This window comes from Contarinia nasturtii, unplaced genomic scaffold (genome assembly GCF_009176525.2).
Source record: "Contarinia nasturtii isolate CC-2019 unplaced genomic scaffold, AAFC_CNas_1.1 Cnas_scaffold_414, whole genome shotgun sequence".
Lineage (NCBI taxonomy): Eukaryota > Metazoa > Arthropoda > Insecta > Diptera > Cecidomyiidae > Contarinia > Contarinia nasturtii.
Genome location: NW_022197768.1, coordinates 4,200,256 through 4,225,291, shown reverse-complemented (window position 1 = coordinate 4,225,291; position 25,036 = coordinate 4,200,256). Strand labels below are relative to the sequence as shown.

General features: G+C 31.5%; 1 protein-coding gene across 2 annotated transcripts in view; it reads left to right on the top strand.

Annotated features, from left to right (window-relative positions):
- Nucleotides 1–341: 341 nt before the first annotated feature.
- Nucleotides 342–25,036, top strand: part of LOC116338524 (Down syndrome cell adhesion molecule-like protein Dscam2) — a 40,605-nt gene continuing 15,910 nt past the window's right edge. For both annotated transcript variants that reach the window (XM_031763854.1, XM_031763852.1), the window contains exons 1-10: nucleotides 342–642; nucleotides 895–1,825; nucleotides 14,433–14,554; nucleotides 15,283–15,404; nucleotides 16,341–16,399; nucleotides 19,626–19,702; nucleotides 20,033–20,222; nucleotides 23,593–23,758; nucleotides 24,152–24,242; nucleotides 24,816–24,903. In XM_031763854.1, the coding sequence (XP_031619714.1) occupies nucleotides 1,765–1,825; nucleotides 14,433–14,554; nucleotides 15,283–15,404; nucleotides 16,341–16,399; nucleotides 19,626–19,702; nucleotides 20,033–20,222; nucleotides 23,593–23,758; nucleotides 24,152–24,242; nucleotides 24,816–24,903 (976 nt within the window). In that variant the 5' untranslated portion in view covers nucleotides 342–642; nucleotides 895–1,764. The remainder of the gene's footprint in view (nucleotides 643–894; nucleotides 1,826–14,432; nucleotides 14,555–15,282; nucleotides 15,405–16,340; nucleotides 16,400–19,625; nucleotides 19,703–20,032; nucleotides 20,223–23,592; nucleotides 23,759–24,151; nucleotides 24,243–24,815; nucleotides 24,904–25,036) is intronic.

The following is a 25,036-nucleotide window of genomic DNA, read 5'->3' as shown; positions in this document are numbered from 1 at the left end:
CAAGGAGTACGGAAAAATAAATGAAAATTCTTAAGATAAATTCCCACTGCATCCGCAAATGTTCATTCTCATTTTGGCATTCCTTTAAAACATTTCACTTTGCATGGTTCTCGCTTATAATCAACATCATTTTATGAATATAAAAAGTCTACTGCGAGGTGAATATTTTCGCACTCTAAACATTACTTTGGTTAATGGGCTGTTGATACGACGTTTTGTGAAGCAGGAAAATTTTCTCATTCTTGAAATACGGTTTTTTTTTTCATCCTTCTTTCGGCGGTTCGGTTTATTGAACGGAAACTCCATAAAGCGTTCACAACAAAAGCAACAATTCGCATATTGAGATGTAGCATAGCGCACCATTTCGTTCAGTACACTGTTGAGTGTTGTCGTTTGTGGCAGGTCGCTTGATATTCACGTCTATAGAAATCTCGAAACCTTTCTTCAGTTCGCATAAAAACCGTTTCGGAATACAACAAATCAGAAAACGAACCGAAAATTTCTAATTCACTATCAATAATAGATTTATTTTTTTATTTCAATTAAGTTTATTTCTCGAAATTCGTTTTCTTTTTCTCTTCTGCAAAAAAAAATTTAAATTGTAAATATGTGATTGTGAAGAGAATCCGGCTGGAGAAAAATGTAAATCATTTTCTTTCTTTCGTTATAAATCCAAATATATCGGTTTCAAAATCATTGGTTCTGAATATTTTCCAAACTTTTGAGCTATTTATATTTTTAGTGAAATAAAAACATGGTTGCTTTCGTTAAGCTTCTATATTTGTAGTGCATTGAAATATTGACTGTTATTTCTATTTCAAGCAATAAAATTCGATATCGAATTTGATCGATTATGAGAAATCACTAAAAACACATCCTTTTTTTTCTCGGCAGGTTGCAAATGCATCAGAACATGAATCTTCGAAAACCGACATATCGTACAATATGAAAAGAATTATTGACATAAATTGAAATATTTAAAATGAATCAATACAAATAAAATGTTCAGCACATCGTGCAATAATGTAAATTAAATATATATAATTTCAATGTGAAAAGATGGCAACGATGAATCGATAGTTAAATAAAATTAAAAAAAAAAAATAAACAAAAAACGAAGCTTCCGATGAAAGTCAACAATGTTTGTGAAAATAAAAAACTTGTGAGTTGTGAACAGTGGCCAAATAACAAACGGAAAAACCACGGGCAATGCAAACACACTGAAACTCGTTCGAAAAAGGAATCATTCATAAAAAAACATTATTTTTTCGTGTGAACAAGCCAAAACGACATGAATATAGTTAATTTTTATAATTTTGTTACCGCACAAATGTTTTCGAACAACAATACTAAGTAACTTAACTTAATCTAACGACATTGAACATTCAAAAATTACCATTTAAAATCGGTTTCGCTCCGTTACAATTCATTTTTTTTTACTATGTAACTCGTGTGAATATTCAAAACACCGAATTTTTCTATTGCATCGCTAATCTAGATATATTCATACTTATAAAATAAGTAATTATATGATAATACATCGATAATTTCTGTGAAAAGTGAAATACTATAATAGTTTTTCGTTTAAATTTTAAACTCGTAATTCGATTGATGATCATATTTGGATGATTGACGAACTACATCGGTACTTCGAATTCAACGCATTTTTCAGATAATCGATTTAGAAACGAACTTACGCGACGTTGTGTATAATCCATGCAAAGATACGAATCATACTTTCTTTAAGCCTAACATACACACAGAATGGGTATTGGAAAGAATGACCAAGTTTTAAAGACTGTTCTTATAATTTTCGCATTTCAAGGTAAGCAAAATTCAAATCAATTAGAAACCTTTTGAATATTTAATCATTGTTTGTATAAATAGTATTAATTACAATTTGGCCATTGTCGTGATCGATGATTATGTGAAAAGTTGGTGTGCACTCAGTGGTGGAGGAGGAAGAAAATCATTGATTCAGACAAAAGAACCAAAGGCGAAGTTAAATGTGTAATCGTCACGGTAATGGCCATGTATGTGCATGTATCAAATTATGTGGATCGTTAATAAATGTTTTGCTTTTGTTTGAAAGCGAAAAAAAAATGCCATTATAAAAAAAGCACCCCAATAAAAATCAGCTTGAAGTATTCAATCAATTGGAAACCATTGAAGTGCCAGTTAACGATACTTGGTAAAATGTTTGTATAATTCATTTTAGATGGATACACACACATATATATACAATTACAATCAATATATCAATGGTATCAAATTTCAATCATTTGGAAGCACCTGTAATCGAAATTATTTTTTTTTTGTCAAATAATAATAATGTACACATTTAAAATCATATATGACCGTATGAAGAAAAATTTAAATATGGTCCAATTTCTGGATGTATATGTATGTGTGAGTATGTGAATTTATAATAATTCCTCTCTCAACACACAAAGCATACAATGTTGGAACAATGTAGTGTACGTTTGACGATAATGTCGACACATGTTGAGACGAATTATACACTAAGGTGTGATTTTATGTTCGTGTTCGACACTGTACATATTATTATATTCCTGTGTAAAAAGTGTAAAAGAGACATCGCTCATGCATAAAATACAGGGAAAAATAGCGGTATTTTTCAACATTTATAATAGCGATAGTAAATTTGATCTATCATCAAAAAGTGTCATACTCATGTGCAAAAATTCGTTTTACCTTAAACATGTCAATTGCATTGTGCTGCCCATTGAAATGGGAGTTCATTTTAAGAAGCGTTCATTTCACCAAAACTATTCGACAAACTAAAATATTAATGTTCAAGTACGATATACTCGAAATGAATTTCCATTTAATTCTCGAAATTCTGTTCACAACATTATCCACAACCATCCGCATTCAATGGCTGTTCATAAAGTACATGCGGCACACACAGCTTGAACAAACTATTCGGATTCATTTCATTTTAGAACTATGTAATTAATAGGTGAATAGCTTGGATGATAAAATGCAAAGAAGCTTGACATGCGGCAAAGGCATTTGCAATCGGTCATGGGGTTGCATTCAAGCAAATTGAGAGTATGATATATGAAGCCATATCAAAACTTTGCAATTTTCATTACACTCTGTTTGCGTATAAGTCATGTTTCGTACAATCATATTTCAATGATTTGTTTGTATAGTAATTTTAGAGTTCTATGCATTAGACGACTAGACAGCAGCTGCGATAACAAAATCTTGCCATTTCTTTTTTTCAATACAGTTCGAATGCAATTGCAACAATTATTCTCTCTAGAATGCGTCTAGACGGTAGCAACTGAACAATTGTAAGTTATCGAATAAAATCGATTTTGAACGAATTCCATTCAAAAGATTGCAGAATCGTTAATTTTGAAAAATGAACTCGATAAACTATCACGCAAAGCTTTTTGAGATTACAAATTTGCGACTCAGTATTAAGTTTGATATAAAATGTATCCAAATGTAATACAATTGACAGACATTGATGTTTATTTTGATGTTGAAGAAGAGCTATTTATATGTTGGCACAAATAACAAATATTATTACATGTCTAGGATATGCACAGTGCATACACACACACACACACACACATACATGCATAACTACAACAACAGTAACTGATATTGCGACATATCCCAAATGAATGACAAGCAATGGTAAATTTACTTCCATCAATAATTAAAATGCATCAGCTAAAAATACGGCGAAATGAAAGCGAAAAACTGCGTCTGTGTGCTACTTTAAAGCTTATCAATTTTTTAGTGTATACATTTTTTATATTCAATAATGGTGTTGCGACAGAGAAAAAAGGGAAGAGAGAGAGAGAGAAATGTGCGTTATTTAATTATTCGGAAAGTTGGATCGATTGATCCAATGGAGAATTGAATAAAACGTAAAACCACACCGTTTTCACTTCGTTCAATTTACACCATTGTATGTTGTACAATCGGACCTATCCACCGTTCCGAAACGAAAACGACATCAACCCTCGCACAAGTGACACCGAAACCAAATCAAGAGAGTTTGAGTTGGGTTTGGCATCCAAGGCACGCAACGATAATAGAGTGTCAACTAAATGAAATGCTATTTAATATTCATAAAAGTAAAACCATCTAGAATTTTCAACGCTTCGGTGATGTTTTTATAGCTTGACTGAGCAATTCCGAACATTGAACGAAATGTACGGGTAACTGGTATTGACTGAAAGCAATGTTGTAATAATGAACAAATCCAAACATGTTAAGATATCTTATTTTGTAGACATTACTCATGTTACGGCAGCCAATAGACGATGATGGTATATATTGTAGACGAGAAAATGTCAAGGGGCTTATGACTGACTCGAGTCAGTGCTGACTCGTGAAAATTTCATACAAACCGCTACACGAGTCACTTCATACACAACGCACACAATTTTCAAATATCATCAACGTTTAATCGAAGACATATAATTTTTCTAGCATCCAAAGGAATCAAATTTCTTTCTGTTTGATATTAAAAAAAGTGCATTTTGGGATCGGCAAATTAGAAGCTAATGTCTTATAAAAATACTCTTCACTCATCATATAGATAATGATAAAAAATGTATCATAAAAAATGATTGGATGTCTTCACTCTTCCGGCATTAGCACTTAAATTTACATACAATTGAACGGTTTCCATGAAATATTTTAATAAATACGGAAATTGTGACAAATTCATTTTCTGTTCGATGATTGATTCACAGTTTTTTTAATTCATATAATTTGGCATGTTTTGTATAGATCCGGGCAAAAATTTGAAGGAATATTTATTTTCATGGCTTGATATAGCTAATATTTCACGATTTTCGATTACATATTCTTCAATTTCAGCTACAGTTTCTGTTGTAATAAAAGATAAACTAGTTCGGCAACCAAATCCCATTTCTCGCAAAATAGTTTGAACAATTTTTGGTATTTCAACACTTAAATATATTTTCTTGTGCCTTTGAAATGTGACAAATCACATTTTTATTAAAAATAATAATAAAAAATATATATATATCTTGATAAAAATAATAAAAAAATAAAATTGAGACTATTTACTGACTCAAAAATCATAAGGGGACTCGCAAATCACATAAAGACTCTTATTGATTCGTATAATTTACATGAGACTCGTGCGATTCACAAATGTCATAAGCCCCTTGGAAAATGTATATATTGCGACATTCGCTTTATAAAGTTACAATACAGAGAGAAGAAAAAAAACGGTGTGCAGAAACGAAAAGAAAGCAGCCAAAGAAAAATGAAGATGTTAAGTGCTCAATAGTTTACGGTAGCGGTAATAATATTTGAACAGAATCACATGCATTTCTTCTTCTTTTCTTCATTTCTATTTGCTTGTTAAGGCGAAATTAAATTTCATCTTATTCGCCGTTGCAGTAAAATGCTTCAAAGGTGTGTTCGACAACACTCAAAACGCCAAACTAAAAAGGAAATTCATCGTTCGATAAATAAACGGTGTTTTCCTGCATTGCTTCTGAAAAGGATTCGTATGTAGTCAAAATGAATGAAGTTCTCGTTCTAGCTCCAATAGGATTAAACCATTTTATGATGTCAATAATGTTATTTTATGCATTTTACATAAAAAAATATCAGTTTTTTATTCCCGTAGTTGTATCAAGTTTAAATTTTTTTTGTTTAAATGCTCATAAATCAACGAGTAAACCGCATATGATGTAATTTGTGAACAAAATTTAAGCATAGAAAATATTGCCATTTACGACATTCACAAAAAAAGATAAAATATAAAACAGGACGCACAAAAAAAAAATTATTATTCCGTTTAACTTGTAAAAAAAATCCATTTCGATTTGTGTCGTGGATGGAATGTGAAAAAAAAAACAAAATATCGACATAATTTTTGTGAACTTCTTTTACAAAAATCATTCAATTTTCCATTTGAACAGAAATTTATTTCGAAACCTGTGATTTTATTTCGTACAAGCTTAACTTTTTCTTCATGCCATTCTTTTCGCGTGAATGAATGCACCTTTGAATTTATTCTGATGGAATTTACCTAGAACACGTTACTTTTCAATTCAATGAAATGCCCTTATTCTGATCATGTTCATCTTCAAGACGCATATTTAACAATATAATTGCGAAAAATATAGGCATTCAGCATCGAATATCAGCAAGAAAATGAGTTTCACATCTCTAGAGCAACTCAATTTGGCATAACATTTATTTAACATGATTCCAGTCAAAAGTATGAGAGAGTTTTTCTTTCAAATATATACATTAATCAATGTGTACGCACGTATCCTGCATTATGATTAACAAAGTGCAAACATGATGAAATAACGATGATGAAAACTTTAAGCAAATTGAAATTAAAGTTTAATAGAATTTATATCACAACTAAGCATCAACTCCTAATGTGAATAACTTATTTAATTAAGAGAAAATACAATTTATAAATTATAGCGTTGAAAAAAAAGCCTTTAGGTTATTAAAAATAACTTTTGTCGCAATTCGATATTGTATTATATTGAAATAAAAATAGCATTAAAATTCTATGGATTTAATAATGGAATGAGAAGAATGCGTTGATGTAATTAATGGTCATTTTGATGCATGGATACTACGCTAAAGACTGTATCAACGAACGTGCAAATATGTTGTGGGTTTGTAATACAGTATTCTCTCATTGTTTCAAAATGTTTCAATTGGTTTGTTCAACTCAGTCTAACAATGAGGAATGCAGTTTATTTGAAAATCCCGCAAAACCCCATATAACTGAATCGATATCATGACTAAATAAGGTACTTAAATGGAAATCAAGAGGCTTTGTCTCGTTTTTATATAAAGAGTTTTGAGTGAAGAGAAATTGAATAATAACGCAACATTTTGAAAACTATCACCGATTGTATTACACAGATTTCGATAATAAGCTTTCTGCACTTGCATTATTACGCAAATAATTCAGAATAATTATTAATGAAGAATTTAGATTTAACTCACCGCCAAACTAATCTCTTTCACTCAAACAAAATCGAGTTAACACATATAACAATCATCAGATATTGTTATAGAATGCTGGATCCACAAATCCGCGAATAGAGACATTTCTGAATTTATCCGATTAAAAGAGATTATTACGTAAACATGCGTAAACATGAATGCCAAAACATTTCACGAAAATACTTTTTCGCGAATGAACGTTTTCCAAAAACTGAAAATACATTTTTAGGCAATAATTTATCTTTTAGTCGGATACATTTTATTCTTTATTTTTTTATAGGAAAATCGAGAAAAATTGATTTAGAGTTTTTCCTATTTTCATTCAGTACTGCAATACTACTTTTATACGTCCTTTTCATAACGTGTTCGTTATTTGTACGAACAATCCAAACAACGAACGAACGAACAATCCGAACATTTGATTTTCTACGAACGAACGAACGAATAAAATGTAAATTAAAAAACGATCCGAATGTTCGTGAACAGCTCTGGTTGGATATATTCAGAAATGTTTCTTTGTGGATTTGTGGATAAAATAAAAATCGTGACTAATTATTTTGATGAACAAAAGTATGCTAATTTTGTTAAATGCTATTTATAAAACATTTTTGTTATGGTAAAAAGTTCGTAAGTTTAGTATACCAAAGAGATGTGACAATTTTCATGGTACTTTCATCAAAATAGCATAGATAGAAACAGAATGTTTAATGTTGCAGGACAATTGTGTAGATGAAAATATTTACAACGAACATTATTCATTCGTAAGCTTTATTCAGTGTCATTAATTTAAAAATCAGTTTTCAGTTCATAACATTGCTGCTACTTGAGTAGAGTACGAGTAGTTATGTACAAAAAAAAGTGCCGATTCATCTTGCATGGTGAAAAGGACTACTGCAACCGCCGTATGTCAACTTGTAAAAAAAATGTTCCAATTTATTTTTAGTGAAAGCAAAAATCAAAATCCTAGAACTATGCTAACCCGTGTTCGATCATATTTTGGTAGGCTATATAACATTTTATTACGATGTGCGCCATTTTTCGTGTATGAAACGTATATTCGGATTTCTATTTGATGTCAATAAATTATCATTGGATACATGGCACACTAAAAAAGTTTATTGCGGTCGATTCGACGTCATTAATTTTATGAAACATAGAAAAACAATCCCATTCAAACTAAACAAAAACAATCTGACTATTATTATCGCGCAAATATTCTTTCAATGTGAACACAAAAGACAAAGAGTGTACTGCAAATGAATCTTAATAATTCATTGCAATAATAAAATCTCGTTGAATTTGGTGTAAATTCATGACATAACAATATGGCACTGCCAATAAAATGCTTTGTGAACAAAGCACACACACTGTACTATTCATTATGTTTAAAATTCATTATTTGATTTATTAGCAATTTCGTGAGATGCACGTGCATTACTTGACCGTAGCAATGCCTATGAAGTTCCTATTTTACCGTTATTTGCACGCTCGATTCAACGCTTGTAAAACAGAAAATATCAACGAATGAAACATCCATTATATTTTATGAACAGCGCGAGAGTGCCGAAGAAAAGAAAACTATCCATTCTATGTGACGTAGACAAAAAAAAAGAGCGTACGCGAATAAGAGGAAGTGCATAAAAGTGTACGGATAGCGAAAAAAAAAAGTTAGCCAAACTTTACTCTAGACAAATTCGCAGCATATTTAGTACGTTTATTATATTTATACATAAAAGCCCCTACGCTTTTTTGTTACAAAAATATGAATTATATACATAGATCGTTGCGTTCGCGTTGGTTCTTTTCTTTTAAATGTGCACTTTTGCTTCGCTTCTTAAGTTTTCAACGGCATCAACATGAAAATGTGAAGCGAAGCTTTTTGATTGAGTAAGCGGAATGGGAAGAGCAACGAAGCAAAGAAAATAGACAAGAGTATAGAGTATACGAAGAAAAGGAATTGTATTTCACCTACTAAACTTGGTTTTCAACGGAAAACTAGCTGCATTCAGATGTTGTTATTGTTATTAAGCGGGTATTTTGTAGTATACATATACAGCACAGTTTGTACAGATTTACTTGACTGATTAACCAAAGTTTTTCGAACAAAAAAGATAGAAAGAAACAACTAAGAGATAAACGAACGAACATACACACTGTATGTAATGCACCAAAAAAAAAACAGAAGAAATGCAAGACATTTTCTTAACATTGCGACTTGAGTGTGGTTTTTACGTAAGATTTGTGATACAATTCAACGATTTTCCGATTCTCTTCTGCTGATTTCAAATGCCTTTTCCTATCACTTTTTTATAGGTCGCTATAAATTTGCAGATTTTCATGTAGCAGGTATTTTATAAAACCCGAATTTCATGCGAATATATACATCCAAAAATTATGAATATTACAAAATATCCACTGCATTCAGTTTAAAAGCTCAAAACCAAAATGGATGTTGCACAACACATGATCCTGCTATCATCTGTTATTCAAAATGAATTGAACATTTTCCGAACACACAAGGAGTGAAGTTGATGAAAATTTGTTTCAAATCCATAATTAAATTCATACATAATAATGTCAAAACGTACATGAGTAAGTGAAAAAAAATAACAACTTTTAGTCATTTCTATTACGAGCACAGCTCACAAAAGCACAAAGTTTATCTATCTCGAGACATAGCTAAACTATTCCCCAATTGGAAAAAAAGTTTGATGGCTCTGACATGTTAGTCTCTATGTGCTTGTGAAAATTTACCAATACATCTTTCGTAAAATTGGAATATTGTGTATTGAGCTATTTTCCTGCGGTTCTTTGGCTCGAAAATCAATTTGTTCGCAACATTGCTTATTTATTTACGGTTTATTGATATTGAAGAAGTTTTTGAACACTTCTTTTCTCGCTTGAAATAAAATTCAATATTGGTTTATGACATCATCACTTTTGCCCATCTATTATATTATCCAAAGCATTGAACATCAATAAACTTAATAAGAAGAGAGGAACAAATTTTTTAGAGCAAATCGGCAAAAACGACAAAGATCGTTCCTGCAAACGCCAAACGAAAGAAAAAAAAAAATAAACTCCCAAATTTAGTGTCTATTATCACATACTTATTTGCGTCATTGGCTTTGTGAAATACAAACAAACTTCGGCTTTTTATGTTAATATTTGAGCGAGCAAAGAAAAACAGAACCAAAAGTTTTGAATGCGCATTCATAATGATATACTATTCAATGATGTTGATTCGCATCAATGTTCGGTTCGATCCGGATGAATAAAATGAATATTTATTGGTGAAAAAAACTAAACCGAACGCTAGCGAATGACATCATTTGATTTTGATAAAAAAAAGGGTAAAATGTAATAGACTTTTATTATTTCCTATGAATTCAATCAAATAAGTGAACATAAAATTCCCAACGATTGAAAAGAGTCAGCATTTCTCAAGAGGGTATTATTAGCGGTTCTATCTTTTGAGATGTTTCGCCCCACCTCCCATCCAACCGAAAAAATTGCCAATATAAACACAATGTTCGAACACTTCAAATCAACTCTAATAAAATTTATAGACTATTTTGCAAACATAAATTAACATAGAAGCTCAAACAAACTTTGCCTTTGCCATACTGGATCAATTTCATGCACATTTAGTAAATATTATTTGCCACCATGTCAAACATGAGTGATATCAACATTTTCGTTTTATTTACGGGCCATAGTTTCATCACTTCAAACATATTATGTTTTTCCATTTACATCTTTTACAATAGATTCACAAACGAATGAAGATTTTGATGTGACACTATTTGATTTTTGGTAAATACTGTGGTTACATACATCATTTGGCCGGCATAGTTTCGAACTTTTGATTTTGTTAAATGCATGGAAAAACATTCAACATCACTAAAAAGGCAAACACAGCGAATTATATAATTGACTTCATACATGTAATTATTTTGATCGTAGGTGGAGTATGTAGACTGTGCCCAGAAATAGATTCCATTTAGTAGCAGATTTTTCCGGTTGATTTGGATAAAATCGTATTATTCTATTCACGAATGCTGGAAGATTTACCGAAAATGATATTTCTCGATTAAACACTTTCTTCTTGGAAAAATTCCCGAATTTTGTAGGAAAAATTATTTTCGGGAAATGTTTCGGATATGATCCATAAATGAAGTCAAGCTGGACGTTTTCGAGGATCTACAGTCAACTCGCCGGCATAAATAAAGATATCTGTCACACCGAACAGATCCAATTTTCTAATCACAAATACGGATGCATATCCGTACCTGCAGATTGACGGATACATATGAGTGTTATCTCTACGGGCCCAAACACGTGGCGTAATTCTTATTGAAAGAATGTACATCCAGAAGAAATAACAAAGTTATCATCACTGTCATTTCGATGACGATTTGAACATAATCAAAATAGTTTCGCAAAAATATTTGTGAATATTTGTTTATCATTGATATTGAAGCAATAATAACAGATGTGCATTAAAAATTATTTGCACAAATTTGCATTTAAATGAATGCGGTAACATTCCAATTCAAATTCACCAGAATTGATTTGCCTATAACCGGCAAACTTATTCGGTATTCGGCACATTGATGCATAACAATAAAGTTTCATCGTTCAATCAAAAAGTACACTCTGTGTATCTGCACAATTTTATAGTTATCAATAATTGTGTGTGTTGGAAACTTTGTGACTTCAACTACATTCAAAGATAATTCACATCACAATGGAGTCGCACATGCATGAAAAGTATTTACATTGTTGTTTCCTTTAAAAATTAAATGCATTAACTTTTTTGCAAGGCGATAAGAAGTTTTGACAATTCATTTGAATTACAAACTGATAAAATACAGAAATCAATAAATGTAAAGATATCGAACGTCATATTTCAGCAATCATTGGTTTTTGACGGCAACGAATGAACTGAATTATGTTCAATGCGTTTGCATGGAATTCGAATAACGAAACTAAGTGTTCGAACAAATGCCTTAGAAGACAAAACGAAAAGTTTTCATGACGAACGTATTGAATGCTCTTTTATTGTGTTCGAATGTTTTCATTTACATTTTATTAACGTTGGCGTTCAGTCTACATGAATATGTTTCAATTGTGTGTCATTTTGTGAAATGCACAATGTCGATATGGTTGAATTTGTGCATGCGTAGCCTGCGGTATGAGTATGAGTTGCAAGCCCGGCAATTTTTATTCGGCACATTTTTTGAATGTCATAGGATGCTATGTGTTCTGGGCAAAAACTTTTCGTTTACACTTAATATTCATTTGGGAAAGAAAACTTGGTAAAGTTATGAAATCTTGTTTAAGAAACATGTTCATGTACATTTATCAAGTGTATTTTGGATATTTCCTGCTGTTACAACATATTTTATGTGTTTTAATACTAATCAACATGGCTTCAAACCCTAATGTGAACAACTGAATGACGAAGAAAAAACAATGAACTGTTTAAACAGTAAATATATAGCGACGAAAGCAATAAGGATTATGCATATAGTGCAAAAAATGACACTCGAATGTAATAATTGGCGTAAACATTTTTTTCCACTTGAAATGTGTTTTGTGCATGATTTGGCAAACATCACACGGTAATTTTGTGAAGCGGTGACATCGAGCGCTCATTGTCAAAACGAAACAGAGCACTGCACTCAGCTAAAACAAGAGCATGACGTTAAAGTGTCATCAACATGGAACATTCTTAACAGAACTCCGCTGTCATAATTTGAAAACGTGCCCGGAATAAAAATCGCATCATTTTCCCGGAATATTTATCACCACAAAACATTGATATGCATCCCACTTGAAATTATAAGGCTGTCAACTTTTGAAATTTAGAGAAAACATTTTTTCAATTAAGTTAATAATATTATGGATTCAATCATTTTGTGTAATGCAAAAATACGTTTGATTTTAATGATATTTTTCATTTTGTCTAAATAACGAAATGATAAGCGATAACACGAACAAACACTCACTACTAACACACACTATTCTCACATATATACTCAATTTCGGCTTCACCAATTCAAACAACGTTGTAACGCATACAGAAAAAAAAGTTATAATAATACTTTTCCGTTTTTTTTTTTCGTCTAAAAGAATACCACTTATACATGCAAATATAATATATAGAGATTATTGTTTACTTTGACAACAAAAACTATAAACTTGTGATATGAGAGGTCACCAGTTTGACGATGTAACATGAAAACCATAGTAAAAATCTAGTGAGAAGGTCACTTTTTTCATCTCCAGAGTTTCAAATTCAAATAAGTGCTGGGTTTCCAAATCTCTTGAATATTCAATAGGTCCTACTTTCCTACATCCTTTAATTCAAGGATGAAAATTGTAAAATTTTCATTTGGTCCTTCAACCGTGCGAAATTTATGCTCGATTTTACCGAAAGTTGAATAGTAAAGTTCAATATTTTATGGAAGCAAATGTTCCAGATTTTGTATATGCACTTTACTACCCATCGTTAAAAAATGTAATACCCTTTCGAGTAATGAACATAATTATGTTTACGTTGAATCATCATCATCATCAGCGTAATATCTTAGACACGTTACTACCAAAAATCCCAATATTTTTTTGCACTCACTTGATTTTGTTTTTCGTTATCGACACAAAGTTTTACAACATCAAAACGAAAATATATATGCATTTTTGAAACAAAAAATCTGGAAAACGTTTTTATATCGACTGGGATTGTATATATAGTTTTAAAAGATAAGAATTATTGACGCATTAAATGCATAACTCACAAAAGCCAAACACTTAGTCAAAACTACAATGACCTACAAAATCATAAAAATCGTGTTGGTTTGTTGTATTTTTGTGCAATCATAATACATCCAGCTTCAATAATCCATAAAGATTGTTACCAACTCATCATCTGTCACCTTAATTGATTTCTTCCAAATGCCATTCCAACTATGCTACAATTGAAATAAATCTAATTCAATTAAAAGTAAAATCACTCAATTTGCATTCATTGAGAAACTTCGAAACCAAATTAATACTTCAATAACAACTTGAAATGATTACAAATTACCATAGAAACTAGCATGCGATTCTTACGACTCTGTTCATTTTCACTAAGTAAAAATTCATTACCAAGAGCAATTATATTCATTTAAATATTCATTCAGGTAATAATCGTGCTGAATTAACTTTGGTTATAAATTTAAACTGTTTCTTTGCTTTTGATTGGATTTTCTCTCGTTTTCTCTAGAACTCGATTTAATTCAATGTTTACCAATCAACACCGAAAATCCTATATTCAAGCAGAATAAACAATAAATTTCAATTTGAATATTATAAATAGCATTCATGTTTTATATATATAATAAATAAACATTCATTATTTTATGCTATTTTTATAGGTATATTCACGTTAGATCAACAAGGGCCAATATTTTCACATGAGCCACCACATAAAGTGGAATTTTCAAACAGCACAGGTGGTCATATTGAATGCTCCGGTCACGGGTCGCCGCAACCAGAGGTAATTTTTTGATAACATTAGCCGCATTACTTTTCGTCGCCTTTCGTCCATGTTTCTTAAAGGCGATTTTCAAAAGTCATATATGATGTATAAATGAAACATTTTTACTATCTAAAAAAAGTACATCTGTTCAACATTCAAAATTATCCTACTCTAATCAAGTGAAAATCTAGCAATAGAAGTGGTTACACCTTTAATTTGCAATCGATAAAAATGTTTTGGTCCATTCATAAGTTCCACATTTCCATTCTCACATAAACAGAATGTCGCTTGATGGCATTGCTTGATAGTATGCTTCATTTTACCAGCTGACAAAATGCATAGCTGGCAAAATGACATTATGTCGGGATTATTTTGAGTTGTGTCATGTTTATTTTCGCAGAGCATTAACTCGTTCTATGACACAACAAGAAATAAGAACAAAACACTTGTGTCGGCACATGTATGCTAATTTACCTTTGGTATAATCTCATTGTATGCGATTGTTTCTTGTTGCCGTTTGCTAAAATCTAAAATGTTAGTTGTAATAAAACTCTTGCTATCACAATCAACATTTTCTTTTTAATTCAAAAATGTGCGAAAGTTTAATTTGCTTAAATTTACACAGTCCTATGTAGATTTTGTAAATGTTATATACTTCATTGTTCATTTATATACAAGAAAAGATGACACCAAATCATCAAAATGCTGAATAATCAAACTATATGGTATGTCCTTTATAATTATAGGTAGAATGGTCACCAGTTCCACCGCATCAGGACATGGTCTATTCGTTACCAAATGGGAGTCTCATCTTTTATCCATTCTCAGCTGAAAAATATCGTCATGAAATACATTCCACCATTTACAGGCATGTTTATTATTAGTTGTCTTTTTTTTCATTTGCATTTTAGAGGATTATTTGCAAGTAACATGGTCATTTAAAGTATCGAAATGTTTGAGCATAAATGTAGAATCATAATTACAAAATTCGCATCCATTTGGGTATGGGTTGACAATGTGTTGGTGTTTCTGTCGTCCATTAAATATACCAATATCAAATACACTTTGAGTTGAGATGAAATAGAATGATTTTGTGCAAAAAGGTGTAGATAGAGCAGAAACATGCATCGTAATGCATTCGGGATGAATTCACAACGACAACTTAATATTGTTATCATTAGGTAATCTTCTCTGTAGCTGCACCTGCTTTCCAATATTTCTACTGCGCTGTAATCTTCCACTTTTCGAGATCACCTCGCATACAAATACAGTGACTGAAGTTATTCAGCGCACCTGACGAATCATATTCCGACCAAAGTACACAATCCCGTGGAATATAATAACAGAAGCGAAATACCAAAAAAAAGAAGAAAATTCAAGATATATATAGGAATATTGCGCAACGAAAAATTGCGAGACCAAGAAGAAGAAGAAAAAAATCTATAACATTTTACCAGGAGAAAATTATTACAAAAATTAATTTTGAATGTGCCATGAAATGTGAGGATGGTAAAGACGCGAAATGGATTAAAATGCAAAGAATTTTGAAGTATTTTTATGGAAGAATGCACTTGCACACACTCTACAAATTTATTGCTATTTTCAATGTTATATATATACAGATATGTACGTTGCAAATTTCAAAACTCGTATGGTTGCTATTTGATTCAATGCGAATGCTCACATTCTTAATCCTGTCACATTTTTAATGAAAAAAAAAAAGATGGAACGAAATACGGTTGATTTCAACCTTTGATTATTGAACCTCTATATTCGATTTCTTTTTTCTCTCATTTCTATACAGATGTAAAATACGGAATCTGGTCGGTACGATCTTAAGTAGAGAAGTTCTCGTTCGGGGTGGTGAGTATTAATATGTTCATTATTTCCATTCAAAATTAAAAATCAGCATGAAAGGTATTTCAACTATTGGATACCATTTTTATATGACACATTTAATCGAATTACACGCAAATCCACCGAATCGAATTCATATCGAGAAAAATATCATCAGATGTTTCAACTTTTCTAATTATTAAAAATAGTAGTAGAAGACCAAAAGCGTGAATAGCAGTCGTACTGAACTTCCCGTAAACAGAATTCACAGATTTTTTTTAACCACGTACACTCAAAAGTGATCTGTCATTTTAAATGAGAAATTATTCTTTTCTTTCAACCCTCCCCATGTTACATGATTTCGATGCGGTGTAAGATATAGTTAAAAATTGTAGATAAATGTAGCCATTGTTTGCACATCGCGATACTTTATTGAAGATGCATAATTAATTAAAGCTTCCCATGCTCAAGAAAATCCTCTTGTGTTTGGTTTTCTATGGCATTTCACTCTCTTTCTTTTTCTACTCAACTGCATTCCCATTCTTTTCGTTCAAATAATTTTTGTGATGAGTTGCCATCATTTGCAATTCTCATTGAAATATTTTTCTGCATCTTTGGTTACTCAGCTGAGCTGATCATCATACATAATGCGAAGAAGTTATTTCTCATATCGCCGGTATAATTCGTGACAAGCAAATGTTACACTGTAAACCGATCATATACATTGTACTACACATAGATTAATTTTCAACATCTTGGGTCGTCGCTATGCAAATCTAAAGTACAACGGCTGTGAAAAAATACATACACACACACACTCCACTCGTTTCAAAGCTTTCATTGGGATGCACACGTCATGTAGACATTGTGTGCTTGTGTTGTTGCATTATACGTGGTCTCAATTATGCATATAGGGAGAAGTCTTTCAGTGTTTTTGTCCTTATTCTTGTCACAATCATTTTCATACTTTTTTTTCGGACTATTGTCTTTTTGAAGAGCAACCACTTTGTTTTTTTTTTCAACTCTCCATTTCACCCTCTTCACCGCACCATTCCAAATATTTCAGCGGCTATGTTTGCTGCAGTCACTTCGAATTCCATGCATTATTATTGTTTTACAATATAAGTAAACAAGAGCAATAAATATCAGCGCATAAGGCTGGCGCATATTTGTATGTTCAGTGTTTTCACATATATGCCTGTGCGCGCTTCACAAATTACTTGCCGGGAATTGTTGTTCAGCATTTAATATGAAAGACTAAGTCAATGCCAATGTGTGTATGCAGTCACGAAGCATCAATGCGCCTCGAGATGCGACATCGTTTATTTGCATGAGCCATTCAAATGTATTTGCGTGCAGAGTAGCCAAAACTGTACAGTTGTGCTAATACACCCGAGCGTCACACACTTTGTTTATTGTTAAGTATGCTTGTGAATGGACATTTGGTACATTGGCACATTCAACACAGTATTTTCTATATTTTTCCTCGTATGTACATCATACATAAAAAAAGTAATGCCAGACTCTATATATTTTACATATCCTTTTATACATGAATTCAGCTCTAAGCTCTAATGAGTTTCTTCATCGAAGTCCACACGCTGTTCCTTTACTTCTCCTCTTCATTCTATTTGTTCGCGTTAAATATTAAAAATTACAAAGTCATTGATTCAAAATACATACTGTACTCCATGCACATCATGCACAACATGCACACACACCATAAGATACTTAATGCTATTGATATTTTCAGCTTTTCATTAAATTCCTCTTCATCGAATAGTCTCGAGAAAAACTTCTACATTCATTGTACTCGAATATTGATCGACACATAAATGGTTTCTTTGACATCGAAAACAATGATATCAAACGAATTTCCTGAATGATTTTCTGGAAAATTGAAGTCAAAATCCCCTCATTGGGAGGATCTCTACTCATCAGAGATTTTGATAATTGTACATCTCAGATTCACTCTAAACTCCAATTTAAGCTACTCTTGGAACATTTACGTGTTTCAAAACATTTCTATGGGGAAATATATCAGAAGTGAAAATCGAAAGTTAATTTTAGATGTGTATTCGGGCCATTTAAATCGTTCAAACACTGCAGTACTTAATAAAATGTCTCTTTTTTGTCATTTGACTTTTGGTTCTTCGGAATAATTACTCAATTGTTTATAAAATATGAGTAGAAAATCGTATCTTCAAATAACTGGAAGCAATACTTTTGTACTGCGTACAATGATATTATGACAAAATATATGAGCGCTGCCGCATTGGCATCAAATTGTGACTCTTGAAATTCCGTTCAATTTTTATTTGCTTTTCTGCCAAGATGATGGAAAAACATTTGAATAATAAATGGCAGGCAGCTGATTGAACGAGCATAATATACTTAACGATAAGTGAGCGCGAAAAAGCTTTTCAATTTTTCTTATGCTGCAAACATAATATTGTATATGGTTCACGTTGTTTATAGCATTTTATAATTGCGACCAGCTGTGACCAAATCCATAAAAAAGAGCGAGATACCATAATATTCAGAATGAATTTGGCCTAGTTCTCACTCACCTAGTGCTGTTGTATTTTTTTTTCTTCTTTTGCCTGTCGGCTGTTTTCCTTGCATCGGCTCCATTCATATACCTAACTGATGTGAAATGCATTTAAAGTTTTTAAAAGGTGGTGCAACCCTTCAACTTCGACCCTCCAATTACAAGTTTTTGTTATAAAATGAAGACCTAGAAACACTTAGAAAAAAGTAATAGAAAAGTTCCCATTACATACCTACATACGTGTGAGTTCAGATTTCTAAGGGGAGTCAGTTTCAAAACTCCATTTTAACTATTGTTCTGGGCAAATTTGACGAACAAAAAAAAAAAATCGAAAGAATATTCCAAAACTCTATTCTTTTATTCCACCTGGATTAATTTGGAATATATTCCGTATGCCAAAAAAGCTTAACAAATCGAGCATTTTTAAGAAATATACTCGATAAAAACCCAAGGAAATTAAAAAATAATTTCTCAAAAACACTAACAACCCAAAAAAATCTTTCCCCTGCGCACGCTATTGTTCTAAACATACAATAGTTTTGTTGTTTGTTTTTAACAGTTTGTAGTGGTTTATAAGTATTTTAATGAGCATTCATCAAATGTTCAACATTTCTTTAATAAAATATCCTAACTTTTAGGTTAATAAATGTTTTTATGTATGATGCGATAAATAATACTTAAATTCAATCTCTTCCTTTTCAGTTGTAAATCAGAAATACAAAGTGCAGGTACACGATGAGTATGTTATGTCTGGAAATACCGCAGTATTGAAATGTCAGGTGAGCCAATTTTTTTAACAATGATTGGTAAGCAGGTTAACTAAGGTGACGAGAAGATATTTAAGAGTAAAAAACGTCTTCACTATTCAAAACTCACTTTATCTCACACCTAGTCTTACAGCCACTCTGTATAGTTAACACTTCGCATGTGTAATTTTCAATCGATCATCGAAAAATTATACATTTTGCAACCTTCTTTTATCAAATTCAATGAGATGAAACAATTTTGACTACAAACAATTGATGTCAATTTTTTTCTTGTGTTGAAAGTCAAACATATGCCAAATGATTTCCAAAACGTTAATATGGACATTTCGTTTATTATTACAGGTTCCCAGCTACATGAACGAATTCGTAATGGTGACCGCATGGGTACAGGACAATGGCATGCATTTGTATCCAAATACAGACATTGGTGGAAAATACAATGTACTTCCGAATGGTGAACTCTATATAAACAATGCAAGTCCATCAGATGCTTTCAAGACCTATACTTGTCGAACAATCAATCGATTAACTGGTAAAGAAATTATTTTGTTTGTAAAACTAAAACAACGTGATGTGGTAAAATTCAAAATTTTGATGAGCATATGCAGCTGCTTTGTGCATAGTTAATTGGAAATAGAACTTTCAGCAAATTCATATCATTCTGCCAGATATATGATATATACATCTCGATACCAATACTAAAATCTAGGGGAATTTCTCGTGTTCCAAAACCCGTAAATACTGCGGTTTTCAGTCAATTTACACAACTTACTGCAGTTGCAGCCGATTCAGGCGAATTCTTACAGATTTTCTGTTCATATTGACAGTTCTAACGTCTGTTCTATCATTAGCTACACAAATCCATAGGAAATTTCAGGGGAATTTAAAATTTGATAATTAAATGTTTTTATTACTTATTTAATGAAAATTAATTTTCTTTTCAATTTTGAGCAATTTTCTCTCGAAAACAATCGAAATTATTAAAATAATAATAAATAAAAAAATGATGTGGATAACATAACCTCACTTTCTGACATAACCTCACTTTCTGACGGAGTCCACGTGGACACACTAATTGTTAACATAATAAAGTGAGGTTATGATAACCATATTATTTTTTAATTCATTATCTTTTTAATATTTTCGATTGTTTTCGACAGAAAATTGCTCAAAATTGAAAAGAAAATAAATTTTCATTAAATAAATATTAAAAACATTTACTGTTTAACCATAAAAATATAAATATTGTATATGTATATGTTTAAATAAAATTTTGACAGATATGCAGCCAATTTACACAGTTTACCACGGATTAGCACGAATTACAACAGATTCATTTAGTTTAAGCAAAACTGCACGAATTCGATACATTTTGTTAGTGAGAAATTCCCCTAGACTAAAATATACTTCTAAATTCAGAGTTTTAAGTTGCTCTTCTATTTTTTTTTTTTTGTAAAAACCGGAACAAAATATACCGAATATCTGGCTGTTTGATTTCAGTTCAACTGAATATTTAGTTTGTTGTATTGTCCATTTTTTTATCGCAAAATAAACCTTCTTTGGTACTTCACGTTTGTAGAGAGTTCGAAATATATAATTTTTCTATTTCTAAAACATGCTAACACACACTCTTATATTATTGGGATTACCCCAAACACATTTTTGGATTTTTTACCATGATTACTCCAAAAGGAGTCAGAATGACTCCAAATGGATTAAATTATTATTTTGTAAACAAAAAAATAATTTTCATAGTCAAATTTTTTATATTGTTTTCTGAAGTTTTACGGAAGCACGAATTACTTTTGAAACACCCTGACATCTCTGATGTTGTGAATTTTACAACAGAACGTTCACAAAATCTTTATGTCAACGAACGTTGTGAATTGTCTAACAATCGTTGTCATTGTGAATATACATATGTCATTGTATATTGTACGTATTCACAACGACAACGATTGTTGGACTATTCACAACGTTCGTTGACATAAAGATTTTTTAAACGTTCTGTTGTAAAATTCACAACATTAGAACTGTCAGTACATTATTGGGTGTTTTAAAATAATTTTATTGTGAAAAATAGTTCTATGTTCACAAAATGATAATTTAATCCATTTGGAGTCATTTTGACTACTTTTGGGGTAACATTAGAAAAAAATCCGAAAATTTGTTTGGGGTAATCCCTACAATATAAGAGTGCATGTGTTATGTTAGAAAATTGCTATAACTTGGCTTTAATAGGAAAATTTTGGGTTTCCCTTGATTGTATTCAGCGGTATTTAGTCAAGTCTGTTTTGCCAGCCAAGCGAATCAGATGAGTCAAAGAGAATATTCATTTCACACATATTGTGACGTCTTACAATTTAATTGCATAGTAAACGAAGTGTGAAATAATGCAGCGAAAGAAAAGAAGCCAAAAATTCATTGATTAACATTATTAAGTTGCCATGCATGATATTAGTATCTGTCATGATCATATACATCATGCGATGAGAACCGAATAAAAAATTAGAAGAAAAATTTGCTATTCTATGCTGATTTCAAAAGAGCAAGTATCCATTGATTATACCAGTATCATACAACAGAAAGGCATGAATGCGTTTGTGAAAAATGAGAGCTACTTACTGAAAGGAAAGACATGGCAAAAAAAAATTTAAATAGAAAGACTAGTTCAAGTTACATGAAAAAAATTAAATTGACGGCATGGTATTTTATGTATAGACAAAATGCATTATTTTTATTGGAAAATCGAGCACAGAGTCTATTTGTTCTTTCATCTTGCCAACAACGGTAAAACATAATGAAAATGGAAAAATGTTCCAGAATCCATTACTTCTCCTTAGAGATCGTAACTAATGTTTAGTACCATAATATAGAAAAGCGCAAAAAAGGCACTTTCATTTTGATTCGATTTTCCTTTTTCCCCAACAACCAGTCACATAGACTTTATAAATAGAAATAGATTTATACAGTTATGTTCTGGCCACTATATGAAACCTCATGACTGGAGTGATTTACATTAGGGAATGCTGACGCGTATTACATTGAATATTGAACACTGAACCGATACCGTGCAGTCTCATCGTATGAACTGTGCGAGAAAATTAATTAAAAACAAAGTCTGCAGTTGATTTGACCGTTCTGGTAAAATTCAATATCGATTATCTAAGTCTGTAGGTGAAAAATTTGATTGACAAGTGCTGCATACAACGTCAACCATTCCGAAATGATTCCGTTATTCATTTATCTAGAGCAACATCAACATTTTTCGTTGCTGAAAAGAAAAACCCAATTCAGTTGATATATTAAATTCATTATGAGATAACTTTTACCAAGTTATTTAAATTGAATGTTTTCCTTTATCTATATCACTTCTATCGCAGTGTATTAGCTTTAATGAGCGTATTTATTCAAACTAATGAAACCAATTACCATACTGCATTTGAAAGTTCAATGTGCAAATGACACAAAATGCAAGATATAAAAGGCAAAATCCAAAAAAATAAAAAAAATAAAAAATAAAACGTCAAGCTCCGATATTATTCACCGCAATTTACATCCATTGCTTGAGCTTATGTAAAGTGCACTATGTGAACGACTGAGCGTACTGATTTTTTACTAGTTTGAGTACGTGCTTGCTCCGTAAATCCTTTAATTTGGATAAATGTTTTATCGGATGCTTTATATGAATTAGTTTGTGCATGCACAAATCATGAATGGCACTATAGCGGTTACTTACTCGATTTCCTCACTATCTCTTTCGTTTCGCTAACTCTCTCTCTCTCTCTGTGTGTGTGTTTTTCTCATGTCTTCGTATCGAATAAGAATCCATTTTACATGAATGCAATGCACTATGTGCCACATACAGATTAACAAAACTTTAATGTTCATTTATTTTGTAGGCGATATACAAACGTCTACATATCCAGGCCGAATTATCGTTACTGAACCGAAAGGTTTTGTACAGCCTCGAATAAATGTTGAAAAACATTCACTACGTCATGTTGTGCTCAATGGACAAACAACGTTGCCATGCATCGCTCAAGGTCATCCAGTGCCAACTTATCGGTAAGTTTCTTCTTTTTATTTATAATGATAAACGAAAATCGAATCGAAATCACGCGGTGAATGTACGAAGTTTTTCAACAAATTGCTACCACAATTTTGCAATCAATCACACGGAATAAAACTTTGTAACGATTTCAGTATTTTTGCTGGTTCGATTTTAATGAGCTCGGCAAATGGCACACGAATGTGCGAGAAGTGTGTCAGAAGGTGAATGAATGTGGATATATTAATAGAGTGATATCGTTTAATATGTCAAAAAAAAGTTTTGAATTTGTGGTATAATTTCAACCGACGATACACAGAACTTTCAATGCGAATTTACTTGAAAATTAGATTTATCGCTGACATTCTATTTCATAACATCGTTTCACATTTACCAACTGACTATTTCAGGTGGTTCAAAGAAGAAAATGAGCAACTAATACCAGTTCAGCTTAGTGAAAGGATATCAATGGTATCAGCAGGATTATTGAAAATAGCCAAGGTTTGTTCTCGTTAAATGTTTTATAAGCACACAATACTTCCAACTAGTGTGCAAACAATTTAATTAAATGTCGTAATTTGTATAAAGATCTAAACTTTTGGTAAAATATTAAGCATTCCCATTATAAATATCTCAATAGTTTGTTGATGTTATGCTTGGAATCCTTGCATTCTCCACAACTATATTATGAAGCTTTTTCTTCCGCATAAATCGATATAAATGCCTGCTCTATTTACTTAGTGCATTTGTAATTCAAAAGATGTTGAACAGAGTTAGTTGAAATGCTAATATTAAATACAAAATTTTTGCCGGCCAAAATGACACCGATTAAAAAAGGCAAGAATCTCATGGACGTATTTGTTTGAATAATGTATGGCATAAATAACGGTGATGTTGAGATTCCTGTAATAAAATTTACATTAGATTCTGGATTTAATATGCCAGGCATTTCATCCGATTTTCTTCGATTGTGTCGTTTCTATTTATTGAATTTGTGTGGTTCAATAAGATGATTTAAAGTAAAGCCTAGCATAGGTAAGATAATAAAATGAAATCTTTTATGATGCACTGCAGGCGAGACTGGATGATAGTGGTAAATTCATCTGCTGGGTAAACAACACTGCTGGCGAAGAAACAATAACAACGCTCTTAACAGTAACTGGTACGAATTTTCGTTATTTATTTATTTTTATTTTTCATTCTTCTCACACTTTTACAATCTTAATGTAATTTTTATGTGAATATCATAATTTATGGATATATATTACATATATATATATTGCTTGATGTATATC